We start from the raw sequence: 24,694 nt of genomic DNA, 5'->3' as shown, positions 1-24,694 counted from the left end.
TGGTGATTTAAGATTTCAAGAACCTTGTTCTTACAAATTATAAGAAAAGAGGCAGCACATAATGAAGACAAGTAGGAAGTGTGAGTTAAACACGTTTTTGGCATCTCATTTTGTACACATTTTGTTCCTTGTGTACAAGGTAGAGTGACTTTTCTTTGCCAACAGCCTGCTTTTCTGTTATATCAACTCCCCAGTTTTTTTAAATGTAAGAGTATGTACATTTAGGTAGACAGGCCCAGGTCAACATAGACATCCTGATTTTCAGCTGGAAATTGGACTGGAGGATTAACAAAAAACTTGCTGGTAATAGATTGGTTTCAAAATAGACATATGGGCATCTCTATTGCTATCTCAAAGGTGGTTTCTTCAAGAGGCAACTGGGCTTTCTGTTTTTACTTTAAAGATGTTTCGCTTCTCATCCAAGAAACTTCAGCTCTGACTGGATGGTGGGAAATGGAAGGATTTGAGTATAAATCCTCAACTTCCGCTGCCTCTTGAAAAAAGCACCTTTGGGGACAACCATGACCTGGATGACTGAGAATCTCCATCTCTATCGCTATATAGCAGCATGCTTTGGGATTTGTTAGAACAAAAGTGAGATATCAGTACATAAGGCACCTAAACAAATTACCTGATTGTAAGATATGGAATTCAAAAGTGGGTTTTTCTTCAGAGGGATCTGCAGTAGAATTGTAGTCCAGTACAGTTATTCAGAAAGGAGGAAGGCACCTTACAAACTAATAGACTATCCTCCCCCACCCATGTTGCTAAAATTATACTGTTTTCCTCTTGACATCACTGCATACAGTTTGTATGGTACATTGTACTTGTATGGCTTCCATTCAAAGAATAATCCTGCACTGTCCTTTCTGGGTGAACAGAATGAAGAATGGCTTCCTTAGGTTCTTCCTCACATGGACATGAATGTAGATGTACAGAAGGGGGTGTCCTTATCTGCAGGATGCCTTACAACAGGGGTCCTCAAACTTTTTAAACAAGGTGGCAATTCATGGTCCCTTAGACTGTTGGGAGGCTGGACTGGCTGGGTGAGTGTGGCTGGAGGGGGGGGGTCATGTGACTGGTGGGCATGGCTAAGTCATGTGTCTGGGTGGGCGTGACCAATTTAACATTCCATTGATCAATGCACACAAATTAAACTTTAATTTGTTTTGCTCCTGGGGCTGTTTTATCTATTTTGTTTGCATGTTGCTCTTTTGGTTGCCTTTTCTTTTTACTAGATTGTTTTTTCAGTTGTTTAGGAGTCTAATCGTCCACTTCAGGAAACTCAGTTTTGCAGCAATTCTTCTCAGCCACAAGGAGCTTGAAAAATCTCTCGCTGTCTCTTTCTCTTGCCCTCTCTTTCTTTCTCTCTCTCTCTCCCTCTCTCTCTCACTCTTTCCTATTTCTCTCTGCCCCTTTGTCTCTCTCTCTGTCTATCTCTCTCTCTGTCTATCTCTCTTTATCTATCTTCTGGAGGTGGTGGAGGTGAAAAACAAGACATTTTCGCAAGTTTTATGTCCTCCTGGGGCATCTGTATGCCGCATTTTTCACCCCACCCCCCAGAAGCATTCTGCAGGCCAAAAACAGGCAAAAATGCCTCGGGCTTTTGGCCAAAAATGAGCCATTTTCGCCAGATTTTTGGCCTCCTGGGGTATCTGTGCATTCCATTTTTCACTTCCCCTGCCTCCAGAATGTCACTGCAGGCCAAAATTGTTGGCCTTACCTTTCAGTTCCAACCCCTGGGGCTCATGAAGGAAGTCCTGCACTTGGCCGAAGGGTGGGCGGAGCGATGTGGGCGGGGCAGCCTCATGATCCTGCACAGGCCAGATTAATGGCTTTGGCGGCCCACATGCAGCTTGTGGGCCGTAGTTTTAGGACCCATGTCTTATAAGAAGTGTTCACGTAATAAGTATTCTATCTTTCGAAACAACAATATTGCACGTAAAATGTGGCGGTTTTGATCTTAGCATGCAATATACTTTTTCCTCCCAATAAATATTTCAATAAAAGGAAGATAAGCTTTTTTTTTCCTTTGTAGTAAAATGCCCTGGTTTTAACTTCGCTGCCAACATTTAACATGCCACCTCTTTTGTGCCAACACCCAGTTTTATGTAACAGAGGCACAGCCCACTGTCCACATTATGTATCTTAGGTTCTCATTGTCTGCTATAATCACACATACAATCCCTTTAAGTAAATAAGTACATGGACACATAAAAAGACCATGTGTTTTTCTGCTTACGAGTAGGCCACTGGGAATTGCCTGTGTTCAGCAAGTCTGGGATTCCTAAAAGAGGTAGCATTGTTAGGAGAAACATCAGTAAAACTAAATTAAATGGTGCTGAATCTTACTTTTTAGTTGTATGGTTTCCAGTACTGTATCTATACATAGTGCATAGTAGTATTTTCAAAATGAATGGTGCTTTCTCTGATTCTTTTTAAAAATGTATGACATTTGAATAAATCTACAAAAGCAAATGGTGAATACAGGGGACTGTAAGAACATGATAACAAATTGTATATAGATCTGGGAAACCAGGTAAACAAATCTAATCATACTAATATACTTCTGTAAGGTATTGGCTTTGTACAAACAGTATGCTAAACAAAATCAGTTGAACTCCTAGCAGATGAATTTTCACAATGATTAGAATTAAGCTTACATAAGATTTGTTTTTGCTTTGTGTTATAGTTTTGCATAAATATATCCAGCCTATTTGATTAATTTATAGTTCACGGTATTATTGCTTACCCAGAAGGTGGATTAATTGAGTCATCACGTTATATAATAACCTAGTTGTGCAGTCAGCAACCTGACCCTCTTAAGGCTGGTCTTTTCTATGCTAACAGAACTGTGGCAGAATGGAAGAGTTAGACACAGCCTGGCTACTTACCTCCTAGATCCGGGATGGCGAACCTATGGCACGCGTGCCACAGGTGGCACGCGGAGCCATTTGTCAGGGCACGCGAGGCGGTTGCCCTGTCAGCTGGCCAGTGTGGATGTGCACACTGGCCAGCTGAGTTCAGCCTTTTTAAAAGCCATTTTTCGCCCTCCCCAGGCTCCAGAGGCTTCATAGGAGCCTGGGGAGGGCGAAAAGAGTCCCCCCGGGGCCCTCTTGAGGCTTCAGGAGCTTCCCTGAAGCCTCTGGAGTGCAAAAAAAAAAATGGTCCTATGGGCAAACCGGAAGTTCAGGAATGAACTTCTGGTTTGCTCGTAGTGTCGGTTTAAGCCCTCTGGAGGCTTCATGGACCTTCAGGAGGTCTAAGCCTTTGGGGTCTAGGGAGGGCGAAAAAAGCATGAAAAAAATGGGGGGAGCGCCTCTCATGCATGCATGCACACTGAGGGGGTCGCACATTGCATTATGGGTGTGGCACGCCCACGCACGACCCCCTGTGTTCCCCCCTTGTGGCATGCGAGGCAAAAAAGGTTCGCCATCGCTGTCCTAGATGAAAGAATTTCAAAAGAGAGGCAGACATATTAAAGGGGTGGGGAGTTGAAATGGACTAAGAAGCTGACAAGAAGTTGGAGGAGAGTTGAAATTGTAGAAAGGAAAAGAAGAAAAAGGATGCTACTAATCACATATGAAATTAGGTAGTCTCAGGTTGCTGAGGAGGTCCAAAGAGGAATTGACATGGGTGTTACTATTCAAGGAAGACTCCACAGCATGGTATTTCAGAGGTCTACACTGTGAAATATGCAGAAAGAAAAAAATGCATCAGAAAGATGCATTGTTAGGTGTAAAAAGGTTGTCAGCTAAGTTTATATCTAAAGTTTTTAATTAACTCTATTGGGAATTTAATAGCAGCTGCATTCTAGACATTCTAGACACAGCTTCTTTCACAAAAACAGTAATGTTGCTGGCAGATAGGTAGTTATTCTCTGGAATGATTATAGAGCAATTAAGTCATAAAATAATTTGGTTCTTCCAAAGGTAGACAGAGAAGGTGAGGAGAACTATAGCTCTATTTTTATGCATTACTTGAATTGGGTTTGCTTAGATAGCAATTGGAAAATCAGTATGTCAGAGAAACTAACATCTTCCTACTCTTGATATACTCAGAATAAAGAAAAGAAATTGGAATGGTTCACAGGGAACAAGTTTGCATGTTCTATCTTGTCTGATCAATCCCAAGGTTGCACAACAAGAATAGTTCATATCATTTTCTCTCCAGCCTTATAAAGAGATATTTTAAGCAGTCTTGTGCAGCTGTGATCTCTATGTATAGTGCAGGGATGTCAAACTCAATTTCATTGAGGGCCGCATTAGGGCTATGGCAGAGGTGGGTTCCTACCAGTTCGCACCTATTCTGTAGAACCGGTTTGTCAAATCTACCGAACCGGTTAGAAGAGGTTCCACCAGTGGACCCGGAAAGCAGGCCACACCTACAGAAGAGGTTCCAAAAATTTTTGAAACCCACCACTGGTCCTTGGATATGATTATTCTACACTATCATGCTCATATTTATAAAACTCAGTGCCTCTGTGAAAAGTAAGGATGACTACTGCGTTTGTGGTGCAATCAGAACATTGCGTGTGTTGAAGTTGTCTTAACGCAAACCAAAGATGCCTTTTAAAAAACAAGTTTACATCATATTCTTATGCATGCCAGTGCTGTGTGTGAGGTAGTTTAAGGTGGTTCTGACAAGTGTCATTGGCATCTTCATAACCGGTCACATGGGCGGCAAGCCACTCCCATACGGTCACATGGGCGGCAAGCCACTCCCACAAAGGAGGCCACACCCACAGAGTAGGTTCGAACAATTTTTGAATCCCACCACTGGGCTATGGTTGACTTGAAAAGGGGCATGGCTGATTGGGTGGGTGTGGCCAGATGGATGGGCATGACCAGCTTGATGCCACTCCCCAAACTGTTGGCATGTTTCCTCTTTGCATTGGGTAGACCAGGCCGAAGCAACACAGGTAGACTGGGCTGAAGCGATGTGGATCGGCCCCTTATATTTTCCAGGAGGGCCCCATGGGCTGGATTTGGCCCACAGGCCTTGGATTTGACACCCCTGACATAGTGCAATTTTCCCAATTTGGTACATTCTAGGTAGTATGCTGGTTGGAGGGTATGGTGGAATTTTCAGTTCTTCACATCACAATGGCACTAGTTTAGCACTCATTATTCTAGCTATAAGTCGGACAACCAGAATAGTGTTTTCCCTTTGGCTTTTCAGATGAATCTGATCTGCTAAAATAAGACTAGATCCAAATGTGGCAACGTAACACATTCTCCACATATTTAGCCGTAACACAGTGAACCTTGAAATTATCAGCTCCTCTCTAAGGTTGTACAAAAGTGAAAAAAAGAAAAAGAAAAGGAAGAGCGGTAATTAGTCTTACCCCCTTTGTTTCTCATTATCATAAAGACATTTAGTGGGTTTGCGTAGGCTTATTATACTGTTGAGTATGAAAATTCAGGGAATTAGGAAAAATGTATGATTTTGTTTAAAAAGAACAAGTTGAAAGAACAAGTTTTAGAGAAACACCCTAGGAGCCATGAAAATTAAGCAGTGTAGGATGGCTAAGCGATAAGATCCCTTTTCCATTCCTAATAATATTTTTTTTTTAAAAAACTCAGTGGTTAAAGCTTGTCCATCATGCCATTTTTCTTACAAATATTTTTAAATAAAATATGCAATTACTGAGTGTGCCTTTTTTCCATTTAGTGGTACTCCAAAATATATTAGCCTAATCTTCTAGAGCAGGGGTGGTGAACCTTTTGGCATCGAGTTGCCGAAAACGGAGCATGTGTGTGCCTTGCGCTTGTGCGCGGGCGCCCATCAGGGCTGCAACCCAGAAGAGGAGTTGCCCAGGGGGCATGCACATGCTGGAAAATGAACTTCCGGTTTGTGGCATGCACATGTGCGCTTGCCAGCTATTCATCCAGTTACTGGTATGCATGCGCACAAGACGATTAGCTGCCCGGCACGCATCATCACACTGGAAAACGGAAGACCAGCTCTTTCAGTTTCCGGCACTGCAGCACGCAGAAAGGCCAGCTGACTGTTGCACACCCATGCATACCAGAAACCCAGTAGAGGAACGCGACACTGTGCGTGCCAGGCAACATGGCTCCGTGTGTCATAGGTTCGCCAATACAGTTCTAGAGTTAGGTATTGAATGGTACATGGTGAGTTTTCTGGCACAATGCTACGAACAGCAATCTCAGCATGGAAATAGATTTCAGCACATGGGTCCAGCAGGTTGTGTATTCAACAGATTGTTTGCAAGTAGAATGGAGAGTAAGTATTGCAAGTATTTACCTGGACAGTCCCTGCAGAAACTGTTAGGTAAGCTCCCCGTTGGGAGAGTGAGTACGCTCAGAGAAGCAGTGTGAGAGTTGTGTTGGAGAACATACAAACCAGCATACAAAGATACTGCAGTTTAAATAGGCTTTTACTTTCGTGGAAATAGAGGTATCAGAGTCCATCAAACAGTCCAAGTCATACACGGATAAGACAGTCAGTCATCATTGTCTTTCAGTTAAGGGATAATCCAAATAACATAGTCCATAATCATACAAACAGTCTGGTACTCAAAGTTTGCTAGCAGTTACAAAACTTACAATAGCTCACAGCACTTTTTAACAGCCAACTTCCAAAACACTCAGATTAGATCAGCCTAGCATCTAACGAACAGAGAGCTAACAGTCATTCTGGCTTTCTCTTATGGCCAATTGAGGAAAACAGCAAGCAATCACATTTTACAGTATGATTTAAAGAAACAGGTACAACATTGTTACATGATTTATATATTGCCAACCCAACCGTTAGATTATATTCCTAACAGAAACAATATGTGTTTTACATTGCAAGAATTTGGGTCAGCAGCTCATTTGAGCAACAGGATTTGCTTTAAACCTGAACCGGGATGGCAATCTGTGCTTAGAAGGACTTTTTCTCACCTTGCCAGTTGATTTGATCTTGATGTAGCTGAAAGATATGATGTGTGTTTGTGTGTGTGTGTGTATGCACCCACACACTGTTGTATTTATTCCCCATGGAGAATAAACACTTTGGACAAAAAAAGATTAAGTTCTATATGAATACATCAACTTGCTTTCATTTAGTCAGTGGAGAAAGTACATAACCCATTGAATTTGATCCAGAAAGGGAGCCTATTCAAAACTAGGTGTGATTCTTCTACAATTTTTCAAGGAATTCTTTTTATTTCATTTGGCCCCTGCAGTGCCTGGTTTGTTGCTTATTTATATTTAAGGAAGAAAAAAAATATTGCGTTAAGGCGTCAGGATAATGTGATCCAGAAAAATGCAAAGCAGAACTCCATATAAGCACAAGGAGAGCATGCCTGAGTTTCATTAGATATTTGGATTTTTGTTAATTAGTTTTATATTGGTGAATCTTAGATAACATGAATAAATCCTATGCCTCGTTAACTTGAATGCATTCTAAATTTAATAGGATTATCAGGATTCTACATGAGGATCTGATTTATCTAATTGGGAAATGGATGGAGGTTTGTAACAATAACTAAATGCTATACCCCTTCATACACTGTGTAGATGTTCATATGCAATTACCCCTTTTATTTTATTTTTTGTGTTTCAGAAAAAGGCATGGCAGACAATAAAGACAATTGTCAATTTGCCAGTCATCAGTCCCTTCAAAAAGCGGTATTCTTGGGTGCAGCTGGCTGGTCACACTGGTGAGAACTTTCTTTCGTTAATTGATCTACTATAGTAGAATGTAATTAAAAATTATGGTTGAAGTTGAAAACTTTGAATCTCCCTGCAAAACTCCTAGTTAAAAAGAATACTCATAATCAGAGCTGATAATTTATTTCTCAATATTCAGATCAAGAGTGTTTACATTATTCCTTCTATCTAAAAAATCCATACAGGATTTTGAGAATTAATAACCATGCACATTTAAATAATGACATAAATAAAGGTGGACTTTATTAAAAAATTAGATGGCTCAGTAAACCATGCAGTTGGATTATGGGCTGTTTGGGACTATGGTCAAGGGTGAGCTGCTGGGGGTTTGCAGGGGTTCGGGAGAACCTCTACCTAAAATTCTGGGCAGTTCAGAGAATCCCCAAATCCCACTCCTGGCTCACCCCGCCCTCCCCTCCCAGGAGTCCCCATGCAGCCCGTTTTGGATGCAGATAAGTGCAGGGTGTGTGTGGAGGCTTGGGGAGGGCAAAAAATGGGCCTAACGGAAGTTCGGGAAGGCCGGAGACAGGCCTATTTCCATACTCCAGAGGGTCTACAGAGCCTGGGGAGGCTGTTTTCACCCTCCCGGAGGCTCAAAAAAAGCCTCCAGAGCCCAGAGAGGGCAAAAAGCTCCTCCCCCTGCCATGGTGCAGGAGGCCAACTAGACCACGCCCACCACGCCCACGCAGCAACTGGGCAGAGAACCCCTTGCTAAAGCTGTGATACTGTTCCAACGTTACCAAAATCTCACAAGAACCTTGAAATCTCCTAACATCAAACTTTCTTGCTTTTAAATATAAAAGCAACCATAAAAACTCTCTCAAAATTCACCATGATTTAACTGGCATGTGATTTAAAAACATGTTTTATTCTCATCCATCTTTCGGTTATCCAAACATGACTCATGCTTTGAATTTAAAATTTGTAGAGATTTCAGAGTTATTCTTTCCAGTTTCTGGGGTAGGAGTTGGGGGAATGCATGCTAACATAATGGCTACCTTTTCTCAACAAATTATTTTGAATTGCTTCAAAATGCATGCTGCATTCCAGAGGTCAGCTTTCAGCATATGTCCCATTAACCCAAGCTTGTTCCTATATCTACTCTTGTTTTATATACTCTAATACCATTGGCCACTATTTCAGTTATGATCAGTTCAAATCATAGCAGTTAGGACAGTGTATTTTTAATCACCGGATCTGGCTCCTGAGTCATTACATAGCTGCTTCTGTGAAGCTTTTGTGCAGCCATGTGTATCTGGACTTAAATATATTTAAATGTTTCATGTAGATGTTTTTCACAGGATTTTTATGAAAGGGCTGTTTATTGCCTGGCTTTGTTTAGAATCAGAATCAGAATAGAATAGAGCTGGAATTGGCCTTAGAGGTCTTCTAGTCCAGCCCCCATTGTTTCTTGTTCTGCCCTCTTTTGCTTTGGAAAATAAATTGATCTGCTCTTCTTTGTGGCAGCCTCTCAAATACTGAAATATTGCTATCATGTCCTCTCCTTAGTCCTTCATTTCTCTAGACTAGCCAAACCCAAATCCTCCACCCGTTCTTCATATGTTTTAGCCTTCAGGCCTTTAATCATCTTAGTTGCTCTTCTTTGCCCTTTACCAAAGCCTTGTTTATCTTGGGGTATTCTTTTTACAGGATGCTGATTTACGTTTCCACAAAATTGGAGCAGAACTGGATAGGGAATGGGGGGAGGGGGGCTCTGCTGCTAATTGCAGCTGAACTGTGAAGAGAGGCCTTTGAAAATTCCAGTAACATCATGGTTTTGTTTCTGCAGGAAGTTTCAAAGCAGCCGATGCTGGGACGATTCTGAAACGCCACTGTGAGAACGAGGAGAAGTGCTTTGAACTGCTGATGAAAGATTCATTGCATTCCTGTGTCCCTGTCTTCCATGGTGTGGTGGAGAGAGATGGCGAGTCCTATTTACAGTTGGATGATCTTCTAGCTAATTTTGAAGGGCCTTGTGTGATGGATTGTAAAATGGGAGTCAGGTGGGAGATCTTAAACAACAGCTTCCCATCTCATTGTGGATAATTTGCTTGATAATTTGGATAATAGATATCCTTAGAGTGCTCATGGAAGGTCAACAGCAGAACTTCACGGCAGATCCCTTTCTATTATACTATCTGAGTTATGGACATTTTGAAAAATAACTATTTGAGAAGCAGCACCTGTAATTTAAGCTCCCCTATAGGCTGCTTAGGGACGCGGTGGCTCAGTGGCTAAGATGCTGAGCATGTCGATCAGAAAGGTTGGCAGTTCAGCGGTTCGAATCCCTAGCGCCGCGTAATGGAGTTAGCTCCCATTGTCCCAGCTTCTGCCAACCTAGCAGTTCAAAAGCACGTAAAAAATGCAAGTAGAAAAATAGGGACCACCTTTGGTGGGAAGGTAACAGCATTCCGTGCACCTTTGACATTTAGTCATGCTGGCCACATGACCACAGAGACATCTTCGGACAGCGCTGGCTCTTCGGCTTTGAAATGGAGATGAGCACCGCCCCCTAGGACCCCCAGGAATGACTAGCACGCATATGCGGAGGAACCTTTATCTTTACCTTACAGGCTGCTTGCTTGTTCCTTTTAGATTTATTAATATGTTTTCAATTTTTCAATTTTGTATTTTTATTGCTTTAAAAACTGTTGAAACAAGTTTGTAGCCAGATCTGTCTATCCACAAATGGCCAATATTTTCTTTATAAAGAACACCACTTTCTAAACCCTACATCGTTTTCAGAAACTGAACTGCATTTAGGACATGTTCATGGAAGTGAGTGGCATTTTCTAGCAAGATTTACTCAATTTGGACACATCCGTAGAAAGATTAATAGAAGAATTGATGTTGCTTCACTGGTCAAGCTTCAGCTGAATTATCTCTGAGCTTGACGTCAGGTCTCACAATCAAATTATGAATTATTTTTCTGTGCAGGAACATGAATTGATTGTGTGTGTATGGTGAAACTAACGTCAGAACTGAATTGTCACAACTTGCACTTCTATGTTTCTAGGGGTAGAGTCAATTTTTTGTTCAACATACAGACTATTATTAGATAAGGAACATTATGCACAGATCGTGGCTATAAAATATACTTGAAGCAGGATTCATTAAATTAAATCTCTTAAATATATGTCCATTTTGCATTGTGAAATTGTCATTGTCCCTACAGTAAAAACTTGCTCAAATTTTATAAGTTTCAAACTAGAAGAAATGTCTACATTGTCATGTTGAAAATATATTGTTGCTTTGTTTCTTCCTGCCATATACATTTTTTACATAGTTGGTCTGTCCAAATATTATGCTCTATTCAATGAAACGTTGTTTAAAAATGTTGGAAAAAACTGTACAATTCTTTGAAATATATTTAAATATTCCTCATCAAATTGTCCGTCCCCCCAATAGTCTTCAAACAAGTTCAGGACCAAAAGTTAATAATGAAAAATTCATTTCTTTTGAAATAGTTTTTTTAAAATAAAACTTTAATGAAAAGAGTTTTAGAAGTTAAACAAACTGACTTTTTTCTTTTTCTTCTTCTAGTTTTATAATTCTAGAGTTCGGTAGTTCCATGTTTGGAAAAAAACTGTGAAATTAGTCTTTTCAATGTGTTTTTTGTGGTCTGTCTGAGTCTGTTATAAAATATCACATTCTTCTATTCTGATTGAGATTAGCTAGCTATGCTAAGAGACCAATGCATTCTTTTTAGGATTACTTAACATATACATTTATAATTTCCCACCCATAAAGATCTCAAATCAGTTCATAATCTAGAAAACCCTGAATAAAAAAAAGGAAATCAATATAGAACTCTTATACTGTGAAAAGAAAAGGAGAAAAAACCCAAAGCAATAATGATGTTACCTATTTTGGTAATGAAACATCTGCAAGAAAACAACAATAATCTTGGAAAGCACGTAAAGGACCCCTCACATAAAATCTTAAATCATTCTGATACTTTTGATTTAAGGTATCTTCTTGGACTTGAAGAAAAACTAGAATCCTTTTGCTATGCCCTTTTTCTTTTACCCATACTGTATCTGCCCTGATCTTAATCTTAAAAATCTTGAAAAGAGAACTCTACTTTGTTAAATTCTCTTTGCCTGTAACTGGAATATTCCATTATATGGGATAGACAGCATGAAATGAAAGCTAACTTTTTTGTAGTTGCTAGAGTTCGAGAGATGCTCAACATCCCATTGTTTTTTGTAGGACATACTTAGAGGAAGAATTGACTAAAGCACGAGAAAAACCGAAGCTCCGTAAAGATATGTATAAGAAGATGATAGATGTGGACCCTTTGGCACCGACTGATGAAGAGAACACACAGCATGCGGTGACCAAACCTCGGTACATGCAATGGAGGGAGACGATCAGCTCCAGTGCTAGCCTGGGTTTCAGGATTGAAGGGATAAAGGTAAGAAACCTTCCCTAGCCTTTCCTGTTTGAAGCATTCATTCTGGTGTGCTTTTCAGAAGCTTCCATAGTAATGTGTCATTCATGGCCACACCTGGGTGACAGCGTCTGGTCTCAGAAGCTACGTAGGACGGAACCTGGTTGGTGATTGGGTGAGAAGTCAGCAGGAAATAGAAATGTGTACATTTGTACTTGACTGGAAAGTGTCTGTAGCTGATTCCAGTGCCCTCAAGGCAGGTATCTTCAGATATATTACACACACACACCCTCTTTCTCTCTCTCACACACACACATACACAAAGATAAACACACACATAAAATGACAGGTTAACAAACCAGCATATTTAGCTGGCTTGGATTACAATTTTTACAGCTACTTGCCATTGGCTATATTGGCTATAAAACAAGGCTGATGAAAGTTATATTCTGTACAGTTTACAGAGCATCAGATGAACTAACTGAACTAGGCTTTTCGAATAAAGCAACAGCAACAAAGCAAACATCACCCTCAAAAGGGAAGCAAAGGGCATGGATGATACGATTGTTGCTGGCCTGGGAAATAGTCATGTTAGAAGCCTGAATTAAAAATGTCAACCTTGATACTAATAAATTTCCGTATCACACACTATATGTGCTTGACTGCTGTTATCACTCTGGCCCTTACCACATTGGCTCTCATGCTGTTGAATGGGTTTAGAATTCTCAAAGGTTCTCTCCGTTTGGGCTTCTTCCCGGCATCTCAGACTTTGATGTTAGCAAAATCATTTGGAGGGTACTGTCAGATTTTTCTCCCTATGATGAAGTTATAGGCTGGTATGTAATAGCTAGTGTGCCATCTGGCAATAGGCAGAGAGAATTCTTTCACTGTACTCACTGAGTTCATCAGAGTTCTGCTAGATTTCTCTGCCCACGATGTGCCCAGCCGTTGCATAACGTTCTTGTGTCTTGTCAGGCACATGCATTTGGATCTATGCCAGACTCACCCTATTGGAGCAGAGGTTTTTCTTCTGAAGGAGGAGAAGCTATTAAAGGGGGAGGGTAGTAGATGCATGCCTGCCATCTACCGTAGATTCTACTCAGAAATAATTGTACTGTGTTTTCCCGAAAATACAACATGTCTTGAAACTAAGGCCATGCCACATTTTTCGGGTGGGCAAAAATATAAGCTCCCCAAAAATAAGCCTCCTGGACAATTCCCCCCCCCCCGGATAGGCAGGGCACCACTCGCTGACCTAGCGGTATCCTGAAGGCACCAAGCTGCGGGAACCCGGTAGGGGACAAAGGGGCTCGCATTGCTTGGCGCCTTCAGGATACTGCTAGGTCAGTCAGCGGTGCTGTGCCCAGCTGGAGAGGGGGGTTGCCAGGCAGCTGCTGTCTTGCGAGCGGGCTCCCAAAGAGCCGGGCATAGCCTCAGGGTCGAACGGCTCTACCAGCCCACAGTCTCCCAGCAACCCAAAACAATAAGCCCTCCCCTGATAATAAGGCCCAAGCTATATTTTGTGTGTCAAAAGAAAATAAGACCCTGTCTTATTTTGGGGGAAACACGGTATCAGTATGAATATATAGAATGTCACATTTCACTGGGCATTCATCTACAGAAAAAGTGAGAATATAAGCAGATGTATGCTCGTTTTAAAAAAAAATTCTTGCATATTTCATAGACAGAAATATGGTTTTAAGCTGCAGTATTCTTTCTATGGGATGTGGTGGCTCACTGGATAGGACGCTGAGTTTGTTGATCAAAAGATCGGCGGTTTGAATCCCTAGCGCTGCGTAACAGAGTAAGCTCCCATTACTTGTCCCAATTTCTGTCAACCTAGCAGTTCGAAAGCATGTAAAAATGCAAGTAGAAAAATAGGAACCACTTTGGTGGGAAGGTATCAGCGTTCTGTGTGCCTTCGGCATTTAGTCATGCCAGCCACATGACCATGGAGACGTCTTTGGACAGCACTGGCTCTTCTTTGAAATAAATGGGACTTGAAAAAGTTCAAGCTAAAGGAATTCAACCAATTATTCCAGTGAATCAGCTTTTAACCATGACTCTGTAATTATTGACGCAGTATCACTATCACTCTGGATAGCGATATGGGCGACATATAATAAAATAAAACAATATTCCAAAATATATCTTGTATTGCAGAAAGATAGTTTTTTTCCTATTTGTCTTACTACATTTCTCTCTTTCCTTTCTTCTTAGATTCTTAACCCCACTCTTCCCTGTTCCCACTTTTGCAAGAGAGATTAGTCTGAGTGTGTGAATGAGCCAGGGTCTTCCAGGAAGTTTCATGATAGTGTGAATTTGAACTTGGTGTTTGCAGTGTAACAGTTTAACTCCATCTTCTGGAGAACTGAATTGCAGCTAGATCTGTCAGTGTATGCATTGGGAGGATACCAGATTAGGAAGGACTCTGTATATCTGTACATCTATATGGACCTTCAAGTCAATGTTGACTCCTGGCAATTGACTGGACAAGTCCCTGAAGTTTTCTTGGCAAGATTTCAAAAGGGGGTTTCCATTGCCTCAATCTTCCTTAGGGCCAATAGAGAATGACTAGCCATGGTCATCCCACTGACTTTGGATCTAAGGTGGGATTAGAACTCACGGTCTTCAGGTTTCTACCCTGGTGCGTTAATTCCTTGACCAAACTGATCCTTTTTAGTTGAGAGGATTACTAAGCAGTTATGCTGTAAGATGTAGATTTTAGTGGATAATATACACAACTAGTTTTGCCATACTAGTGGAGCTACCTTGAGTTGCCTCAAAAGAAGACTTCTCAACCTGGGTCCAGTCCTGGGTCCAGTGTTTGAATACATTGTTTAAGATTTCCTCCATTCTTTAACTTCTTTCCTGGTTTCTTATTTCCACTGCCTGCAGAATGACTCCCCCCCCCTTTTTAATATTTACAGAAGGCTGATGGGACTTGTAATACCAACTTCAAGACAACAAAGACACGAGAACAGGTTTTCCAGGTTTTTGAGGAATTCATTAAGGGAAACACAACTATATTGGTAAGCTAACCATGGAAGTTTGTGGTGACAGTTTAAATTCTCGATTAGGGCTTGGTTGCCCAAACAGGTGCGGGATTTTGTGGATGATTCCTTACAGCAGTGGTTCTCAACCTTCCCAATGCTGCGACCCTTTAATACAATTCCTCATGTTGTGGTGACCCCCAACCATAAAATTGGTGTCTCGGTTCCTAAGACCATCGAAAATATGTGTTTTCCGATGGTCTTAGGTGACCCCTGTGAAAGGGTTGTTGGACCCCCAAAGGGGTTCCGACCCACAGGTTGAGAACCACTGCCTTACGGAGAGCCAGGATGTCATTATTGCCATCAAAAAAGAGATCTTAAATCTCTTTGAATTTTTCTTTTAAATCAGTGTCGTACCGGGGTGGAATGGGGTGGTCTGGTCTGTCTCAGGTGCAGGCAATAAGAGAGCTGCTGCCAAAGGTGAAGAGCAGGTTAGCAGAAGGAGTGCAGTGTAGTTACTTCTGCCAGCGTGCCAATCAATTGTGTAGTGATGGTGATGGTGGTAATGGTGCAGCAGTGGCAGAGAAAAAAAATGTGTGTCTTCAAGTCAGAGCTAAAAAGAAGCTTCTTGCTTGAGAAGAAAAACGTCTTCAAAGAAAAAACATCCAGTTGCCTCTTGAAAAAACACCTTTAGGACAACCATGACCTGGATGACTGAGAATCTCCATAGACATGTGGGCATTCAAGTCAGTTTTAATTTAACTTTCACTTCTAGTTGTGTTGGCAGCATTTTTCAGAACTGGCTTGCCACTGCCTCTTTCTTAGAGCTGAGAGGGTTTGATCAGCCCAAGGTTACCAAGATGGCTTTATGCCTCACACGGGACTAGAACTGGACTGTATCCTATTTATAACAATGCCTTAACTTCTATACCAAACTGGGTCTTAGTGATGGAGGAAGGGGATGTTAAATATTATTGTGATAAATAATTAAAACAATATATTTTGGGTGTCAAATATAGTAGATACAGGAAGTCTATTCAAATTAGACGTTAGCTCTGAATCAAAGAAAATCCAAGCTTTCTTTGATTTGAATTTTGGGTCTGGCTGAATGAAAATGCTTGATTGCCTTGAATTCTTTTATCATCCTCTTCAGCTTTTGATGAACTTTCGTACGTTATATTTCTTGGCTACCTGATCCGCTTTTGTACAATATATCTACTGTGTTTTCCCAAAAATAATAATTATTTTGACCCCCGAAATAAGCACTTGGCCTTATTTTCGGGAAGGTCTTATTATTTTTCAGGTGCAGGAGGCGGCGAGCGTGGTCACCTAATGGCTGCTGCTGTGTTGCAATATTTTCAGGAGAGGGCTTATTTTAGTGCATGAGCTCAAAAGCCTGATTGGGCTTATTATCCGGGGAGGGCTTATTTTCAGGGAAACAGGGTAGTATTACCTAAAGAGCAGGTGCAGAAGATGAGGCTGTGGAACAGCAAGTTCCCTCTTGTTATATATGAAACTACTTAATCAGATTGTTTATGGAGCAAAGTGTCACCAGTATATTGATTACACTCAGCTTAACAGAGACCAACCGGTTCAGCAGTGACACTATTGCATCAAAGGTGGGGGAAAAGAGATGATAGAAATAGATTACAGGGATTGGCAGACATTCTGTTATAGTTTTCAGCCAACTCTAGGATGGGTAGGAAATACCGTATTTTTCGGAGTATAAGATGCGCATTCAGAGTATAAAATGCCCCTCTAAAAGATCATGGAAATGTTGGTGCATCATACACCAAATTCAGCCATTTTTGGCCTCCCAAAGCCCTGTCCTCCGCATCCAGTTTTTGCAAAAAATGCAAAAAGAGGGTTTTGTCCTCCCTGGTCCCCAGGAGTACTCTGCAGGCTTCAGCAGGGCTGGGGGGAGGCAAAAATGCCCCAGTTTTTGCGAAAAATGACCCATTTTCCACCCATTTTTTGCAAAAATGGGGGCATTTTTGCCTTCCCCCAATCCTGCTGAAGCCTGCAGAGTACTCCTGGGGATCAGGGAGGACAAAACCCTTTTTTTCTTACTTACCTCTTCAAAATCTTGGTTCATCTTATACACCAGTGTGTCTTATAGTCTGAAAAATAAGGTACTTCAACCCCGCAGTCAGGAATTAGGTTTCTGCCACATTGTTGGTAGACTGTATGTCAAATGGCTCAATAACAATATACTTTCTGATGGTTTTTCCCACTATTGTGTTAATTTTCCTTTTGCCAATGTGGAAGAAATACTTTTAAGTGATTCACTGCTTCTGTTCTATTTTGGACAGAAAAAATATTTGCGGCGTCTGTGTGAAATTCGTGGCATTCTTGAGACTTCTGTCTTCTTTAAGCAACATGAGGTGAGTTGCTCTGATTGATCTAGTAAGTAGTGTTATATTTATTGAAACATGCTTATACAGATAGTCCTCAACTTACAACAGTTCATTTAGTGACCATTCAAAGTTACAACATCATGAAAAAAGTGACACGACCGTTTTTCATACTTACGACCGTTGCAGCATCCCCATGATCACATTCAGATTGTTGGCAACTGTCTCACATTTATGACAGTTGCAGTGTTCCAGGGTCGTGTGATCACATTTTGTGACCTTCTGACAAGCAAAGTCAATGGATAAACCAGACTCCCTTAACAACTGTGTTACTACCTTAACGGCTGCAGTGATTCACTTAACAACTGTGGCAAGAAGGGTTGTAAAATGGGGCAAAACTCACAATAAATTTCCTGCTTAGCAACATACAATTGGGGTCATAGGTCAAGGACTACCTGTATATGATCTGCTTCTCTTCAACAATTGCACGAAATTTTAAATACAAATGTGCTCAAATGTACCACGAAAGTCATCCCGTTCCAGGGCCTTTTTCCAATACAAAACCTTCTCTTTCTATGAATCAGCCTGAAACCAAATTGTGATACAATTCAGAAAAAAAAAAGCTGGGAATGGCGTGCTGAAACAGTGTACAGCCAAGCCTTACTGCTTGTTACAAAAGATGTCTGATACATATGCAAGGAATCCAAATTTGTGGAGCAATTCATGAATCTCTTCATGGCTTTGGCTTCAAAAATGGAAATATATGCCTGAATAAGCTTGCTTGTATCTAGTATCAAAAACAAAAAAATTGAAAGATCTCTATTGCCTTCAACCCATTGCTTTCAATATTCAACAATATTAGCTATTTAGCTCTGTGTCTATAATATTCAGGTGAAAGATATTAAGATACCATTAATACTGTATGCTCCTCTTGAAGTTGAAACTACAGTAAACTAGTGAATATAAAATAATCCCAGTAGATATTGTCTGTGGCAGTTTCATGTATGAATTAAGTGCCTCCTGTACATATATGAATTATGTATCTACTGTACAACAAGCAATATCATCTTAAAAACACCCAGGAAGTGGGCCTTCTCTTTTACAGCGGCAATGACATCATTCCAGATATATATATATGGATCCCACGCTAATGATGTTCAGGAAATCACTAAAACTTGATTGTTTTCATAGTCTGGGATACATTGGTTGTAGAGTCTCCATTATTTAAGTATGGTTAGTTGTATTGTTCCTCTAGTTGGGTATAATGTCTTTTTCTATATCCTGGGTGCAATTTTTGGGGGGAATTTGTAAGTTGCTAAGAAGTTGGGCAGCCTGAAAATTGGATAAATCAATCAATCAATCCAACAAAGTCCAATTATCCGTTGAGATAAGTCTTTGTTGGACAGAGCACGCATTTGTCTGTTTTATTAGTCAAAGGAGATTGTAAATGCACACATTTCTTTATAAACTGTTTGTGTGTTGGTTCTAACTATAGGTAACCTTTGATTTATGTCCACAATTCACCCCAAAATTTACCTTTCTAAGTGAGACATTTTTTAAGTGAGTTTCAACCCATTTTACAACCTTTCTTGCCACAGTTGTTAGATGAATCATTGTAGTTGTTAAGTTAGTAACTCGGTTGTTAAGGCAATCTGGCTTCCCCATTGAGTTTGTTTGTCAGAAGGTCACAAAAAGTCATCACATGATCCTGGGACACAGCAATTGTCTTAAATCAGTTGCCAAGCATCCAAATTTTGATCACGTGACCATGGGGATGCTGCAATGTTGTAAGTGTGAAAAACAGTCATAAGTCACTTTTTCAGTGCCGTTGCAACTTTGAATGATCACAAAGTGAACTGTTATAACTCAAGGACTACCTGTATATGGAGACTGGAATCACAACCAGCCAATCATCAGGTAACATGTAAAGTTTCAGGAAATTTAATAAATCAGGTTTTGGCCTTCATCTTTTGTCTCTTTCTATTTTCTGTAGGTAATTGGAAGTTCACTGTTATTTGTGCATGATGAAAGTGAACATGCCAATGTGTGGCTCATTGATTTTGGAAAGACCACTTTTCTTCCGGATGGGCAAATCTTGGACCACAGGATTGCTTGGCAAGAAGGAAACCGGGAAGATGGATATTTATTTGGACTGGACAATTTAATTGATATCTTAGAAAGTATGTTGGAGAGATGAGAAATACTAACCTGAAGTTGCTAACCTTTCTATAATTGCTCCCTCCGAAGCCTTTTAAAATTCTTCCAGGACCTTGGAGGTATCTAGAATATGGAAGACTTCAGCAAAAAAGATGTAATTCCTAACCAACCATGAAACCTAAACAGTTCAGAAGCTAATCTTGAATGCACCAAGCAAAGATAAGAGTTATGCAAGAAATAGGATGGTTGTGAACATTTGGATGATGATCAGGACATTTGCTTACATGTAAACCAACTAATTCAGTATTGCTGTTTATTGACCTTGGGCTTAGAGTAGAAAAAAAATATTTATATCAGAGATCTCCTTCAAAGAAGAAATCCTCAAAACCAACAAGCAGGCTTCCCTCCTTTCTCCAGCGTTTACACTGTAAATATTCCCGCGTTCGCATATATGCAACACATCTTGGAACTTGGTGCAGAATATATAGATTCATAGTTTTCCTTTTTTTAAAAAAAACAAATACTCTAGTTTCTATTCTTGTACAGAAAAAAAATGAAAATATGCACAGAATGCTGCTGAAGCTTTAGAAACCAAATGGCATCTCATAGACAAGGCAAGAATTTACTCTTGATCCTATCCTCACTGTCTAACTTTCTCTTTTTTTGTTTTTGGCTTAGCCTTGTTTCCTTTGAATTAGTTTTTCCCCCCTTCCCATTCCTGCAAAAATATTATGCACTTTGTCAGTACAACTAACCCTCCCAAAACATTGAATACCAAATTAACCTGTTTAACCTGCTCACATCTAAGTATAGATAGAGTTTTAAATTGCCATATATAAAGAACTCTGGGTATAACTGACATAAAATCAATTTGTGCAAAGGACACAAATAGCCATATTTATTCTGTTTCAGAATAATTAGTGAGTAACTGTCTCTGTGTGTTTGACACTCTCTGGTAGAGATGCTTAACAATTGTAAAAGGTAAAATGTTGGTTCTCATCTAAAGAGTTTGGTTCCTATCTAATTGCATTAATGTCTCTAATTGCTAACATGTTTAAAGAGAGGCTGGGATTGATTTTAAGGCTCCTAGATTTAAGATTCTTGTAATCCAAGAAATTGTAGAGACAAAGAAGAGCCATGTATTTTAAGATATTTAGCTTCAGGGTAATTCAGTGACTTTGGTGTGCATGAATACAGAAGTGACACCTAAGCAGTCACTATGAATTTGAATGTTTGTGGTATTATCCTACTTTAATGATTCAATTTACAAAATGAAACAATTATTAATTTATCTAGTTGAAACAGACTCCCCCCCCACACACACATCTAGAGATTAAATCTTCAGCCTTGTCATTCAGTGATAAAACAGTTTAATCACCAAGTGACTTCCCCACTTTGTACTTCTAGTTGGATCTACTAGCAGGCTTTTGAAGGTATAAGGGAAAAATTATCAAGCAGAATGTTTATGGGGGTTTTCAGGCCTTTAGTGCTTAGGCTTTGTGTTAAAAATCCACTTGGTACATCAATTAATCTAGTATGTTTAATTGATTGTTTGGATAAAGGCTCAGGAAGTGAATGCAACAAAATAGAAACTTTGCAATATTAATTCTTGGGTCTTGTGATTTGCGGTAGGCTTAAAATCACACTGATCAAAAATGCCCCCTCTAGTCTGCGGAAAAACCTCCCTTCACAGAATCGGTCTTTGGACCCCAAGAGGTTGGGGGGCTGCTGCTGTAGATAGTCTGATGAGCATTAACTTTAAAAAAATGGCCTCCCATTTGCTTGTCAGTTTCAACAGACTCACAAGTCAATTTTAGCCACACTTTAATTCTTTCATCTCCATGTCTCTTTTGGTCTTTTGGTCATGGATGAGACAATATAAATATTTTGGTATTTCATGGTGCAAAAAAACTAGAAGGCACTAATCTACACTAAAAGTCAGATAAATAAAATATACCCTCACTTATGTATAGATAAATTCTTGTTTAATAAATTGAAGCCGTCCAGGCCACACAACCATCATTAGGTTGAAGAATTCAAAGTTGCTGTTCACAGTTTTTAAACTTTCATAGCAACCCCTGAGTGTAACGTGAGAATCTTCAGAAATAACTAATTTTAAATTAAATTAGTAATTGGTCAGAATTTTTAAAAATGGCTACTAACTATATTTTTATATATGTAGTTTATTTTTTAAAAAATAGATCTTATAAAGTTGATACAGGGTTACCTGGATGTAGAATTTTGTATAATAATTAGAGATGGGATTGGAAATTATGATTTGGAACAAAATTATTTATAAATGTACCGTATTTTTTGGAGTATAAAACGCACCAAGATTTTGAAGAGGTAAATTTTTTTAAAAAAGTTTTTGCACTCTGCAGACCTCCCAAACCCTCTGCATGCCTCATTTTTTGTGAAAACTGGGGCATGCAGGGAGTTTGAGAGGCCTGCAAAGTGCTCCTTGGGGGAGGGGGCCAAAAACAAGCAAAAGAATGGCCCATTTTTTGCGAAAATAGGCATAGCCTTTAGGAGGCTTGTAGAGTGCTCTTGGGGGATAGGAGGGCAAACTGGTCAGTTTTTCGCTCGTTTTAGCCCTCCCCAGCTCCCAGGAGCACTTTACAGGCCTCCCAAACCTCTGCACATCCATTTTTGTAACGTGGGTGGGGTTTCAGGAAGCCAAAAATGCTGTATTCAGTGTATAAGATGCATCCAGATTTTCACTCTCTTTTTGGGGTGGAAAGATATTCAGTGTATAAGACGCACCCAGATTTTCACTCTCTTTTTGGGGTGGAAAGGTATTCAGTGTATAAGACGCACCCAGATTTTCACTCTCTTTTTGGGGGGAAAGGGTGTGTTTGATTCTCCGAAAAATACGGTATTTCAGCCTAAAAGTTATTTGTTTTTTAAAAAAATGAGAACAACTCATTTATATATTGCTGCTTCTTTGAAAAAGAGCTCAGGACACCAGAAAGTTTTATAATAAACTTTGCCTGTGACCTTCCATTCCATTTTCAAAGCATTCCAAGCCCATTCTTTCCCCAAAGGACCTTTCTTCAGTTTCTTCCACCATGAGCCCAATGCTTAACTCTTTTCTTGAGGATGAGGCAGCTGCTCTCCAATTGAAAAGTGAAGAATGAAATAAATGAATAAAATCTGCATTTTGGCCGCCTCTGGAAAAAAGGACAGTCCAGATTTGCCAAGATCTGAAATGTTGTTGTTTGGAATGCATCCCAGCTGGATTGTATGTCAAGGCTATGTCAAGATGCAGAGATGCTGTAACACTATCATGGAGGTAAAACTTCATAGAACCAGATAGCAAAAGTGGCTTGGGAATAATTTTGTTTTCATTTTCTTTAGGGTTTTCCAAATGATGGCTTGTTAGAGGGATATGCAGATGGTATCTTGGTGCCCTGTTTAAGATTATGCGTTTCAACATTGTTGGTTAATTCCAAGCCACTGGAAGAAGTTATATAAGAGTTTTGGATGAAAATATCTATGATTACTATGATACCAACTCCTAGTAGAGATTTCAAGGGAAGAGTTTAAAATAGAATCTTGTCAAGTTTTATCTTGAGTGTCATGGAAGATAACACTATAAAGGCAAGCTCCATATATCCACCTCCCCCCGTCCCAAAAATGTTTTGGGTAACCTCCGGTTTTCTTTTTAAGACTTTAGAAATACTTTGGTATTTCTCTGTACTTATGTATGGAGACACTCCTTCTCTTCCTTGTATACATTTTGCATCTGACAATCTCTTACCTGCTGTTCAAAGGATCAATGAGTTTTTGTTGCCTTTTGCTATTTTTTTTTAATCATTATCCTAAGTTGCCTCTCCATCTAAGATCTGATAACCAATCTGTAATTTCTGACTAGTTATTGCTCAGGCTACAGACGTATAGTAATACAAAAAGGATAGCTTTTGTCATTTCTAATTTCTCTTCTTCGTATCCTGATCTTTCCAAGCTCTCTCTGGTAGGATTGGCCTACCATATTTGACCATAATTATCTTATCTGGTGCCTTTTAGCTGTTTTATTAAAATGTGGTCTTTAGGGCTATCTAGGAAAAACAGATAATTCCTAAACAAATCCTGATCAAGGAAATTTTACGAAACACTTTTTTGGTTTCCCATCCCCTCTTAAAAGAAATAGCTGCCATAAGTTTCAGTGAGGAAAATGACACACTGAAAATTACTTCAAATTCAGTGCCACAAACATTTATCTTTCCATACACCTTCCAAGAAATATATTTTTCTTGACTTTTTTTAAAAAGTAGACATGCTTTTCACACAGGTTTGTTGTGGGACTCCATATATTGTTGTGATGCATTTACTTAAGAGCTGAAAGGAAAAGTGCAATATAGAGAATGGCAAATAATTTTGTACTTAAAAGAGTTTTACAATCCATTGAGAATTTAGAGTTGTGGGTTTTAAATAGAAAAAGCTGGACACTCTCCTGCTGAATTCTATGAATCAGATAGCCAAGTTGACTTTAACTACAACTCTAATTTTATTACTACTTGCATACAAAAACTTTTTTCATTTATAGACAATGTTGTGCCAAACACTACAGTGTGAAGAATTTGGGTATCCTAATTGTATGGGTTTAAGAACCTGAATAATCAAAATGTGCTATAACAAATAAATATAATTAAAAACATGTTCATTAAATTTTTATATTAGATGTCCTCCTGTTCTTGGTATCATGTCTCTTTCTTTACTGGGGACAGATGCATATCAAATTAGATAAAGAAATGGGTGCACAATAATAGTATTAAAGAAAACAAAGAATCCTTGGGATTTGCAATATTTTCCTCAGACCCATAGTGCAGAAGGAAAGATTTCATTAATTATTAGTGGATACTATTGTATGAGATTTTTTTTAAATGGAAGACTATATTGCCAAATGGTGGGAAGAGGAACTGTAAAAGAAAGTGATACAACACTCCTGAAGTTCTAAAACTCTTATCAGAAGCACAAGAGAGATTCTCTGTTTTGTTTCCTCTTTTTTTCTTATCCTTATCCTTACAAGGGAAAAAAAATATGCATTGAGATCAGCATATTAGTTGGTCTAACCTTCTTTCCATGATAAGTATGTGGGGGTGTTAAAAAGAGTGA

General features: G+C 39.6%; 1 protein-coding gene across 2 annotated transcripts in view; it reads left to right on the top strand.

The window, feature by feature from the left end:
* ITPKA (inositol-trisphosphate 3-kinase A) overlaps positions 1-21,491 on the top strand; it is a 56,577-nt gene extending 35,086 nt beyond the window's left edge. Inside the window, exons 2-7 of one of the 2 annotated variants that reach the window (XM_032229344.1) lie at positions 7,576-7,672; positions 9,472-9,685; positions 11,895-12,099; positions 15,006-15,107; positions 17,381-17,452; positions 19,416-21,491. In XM_032229344.1, coding sequence (XP_032085235.1) covers positions 7,576-7,672; positions 9,472-9,685; positions 11,895-12,099; positions 15,006-15,107; positions 17,381-17,452; positions 19,416-19,619 — 894 coding nt within the window. In that variant the 3' untranslated portion in view covers positions 19,620-21,491. The remainder of the gene's footprint in view (positions 1-7,575; positions 7,673-9,471; positions 9,686-11,894; positions 12,100-15,005; positions 15,108-17,380; positions 17,453-19,415) is intronic. The other variant, XM_032229351.1, reaches the window with a different exon arrangement.
* Positions 21,492-24,694: the final 3,203 nt, after the last annotated feature.

The sequence above is a fragment of the Thamnophis elegans genome, chromosome 1 (assembly GCF_009769535.1).
Source record: "Thamnophis elegans isolate rThaEle1 chromosome 1, rThaEle1.pri, whole genome shotgun sequence".
Lineage (NCBI taxonomy): Eukaryota > Metazoa > Chordata > Lepidosauria > Squamata > Colubridae > Thamnophis > Thamnophis elegans.
This window is presented reverse-complemented; position numbering and strand designations above follow the sequence as displayed.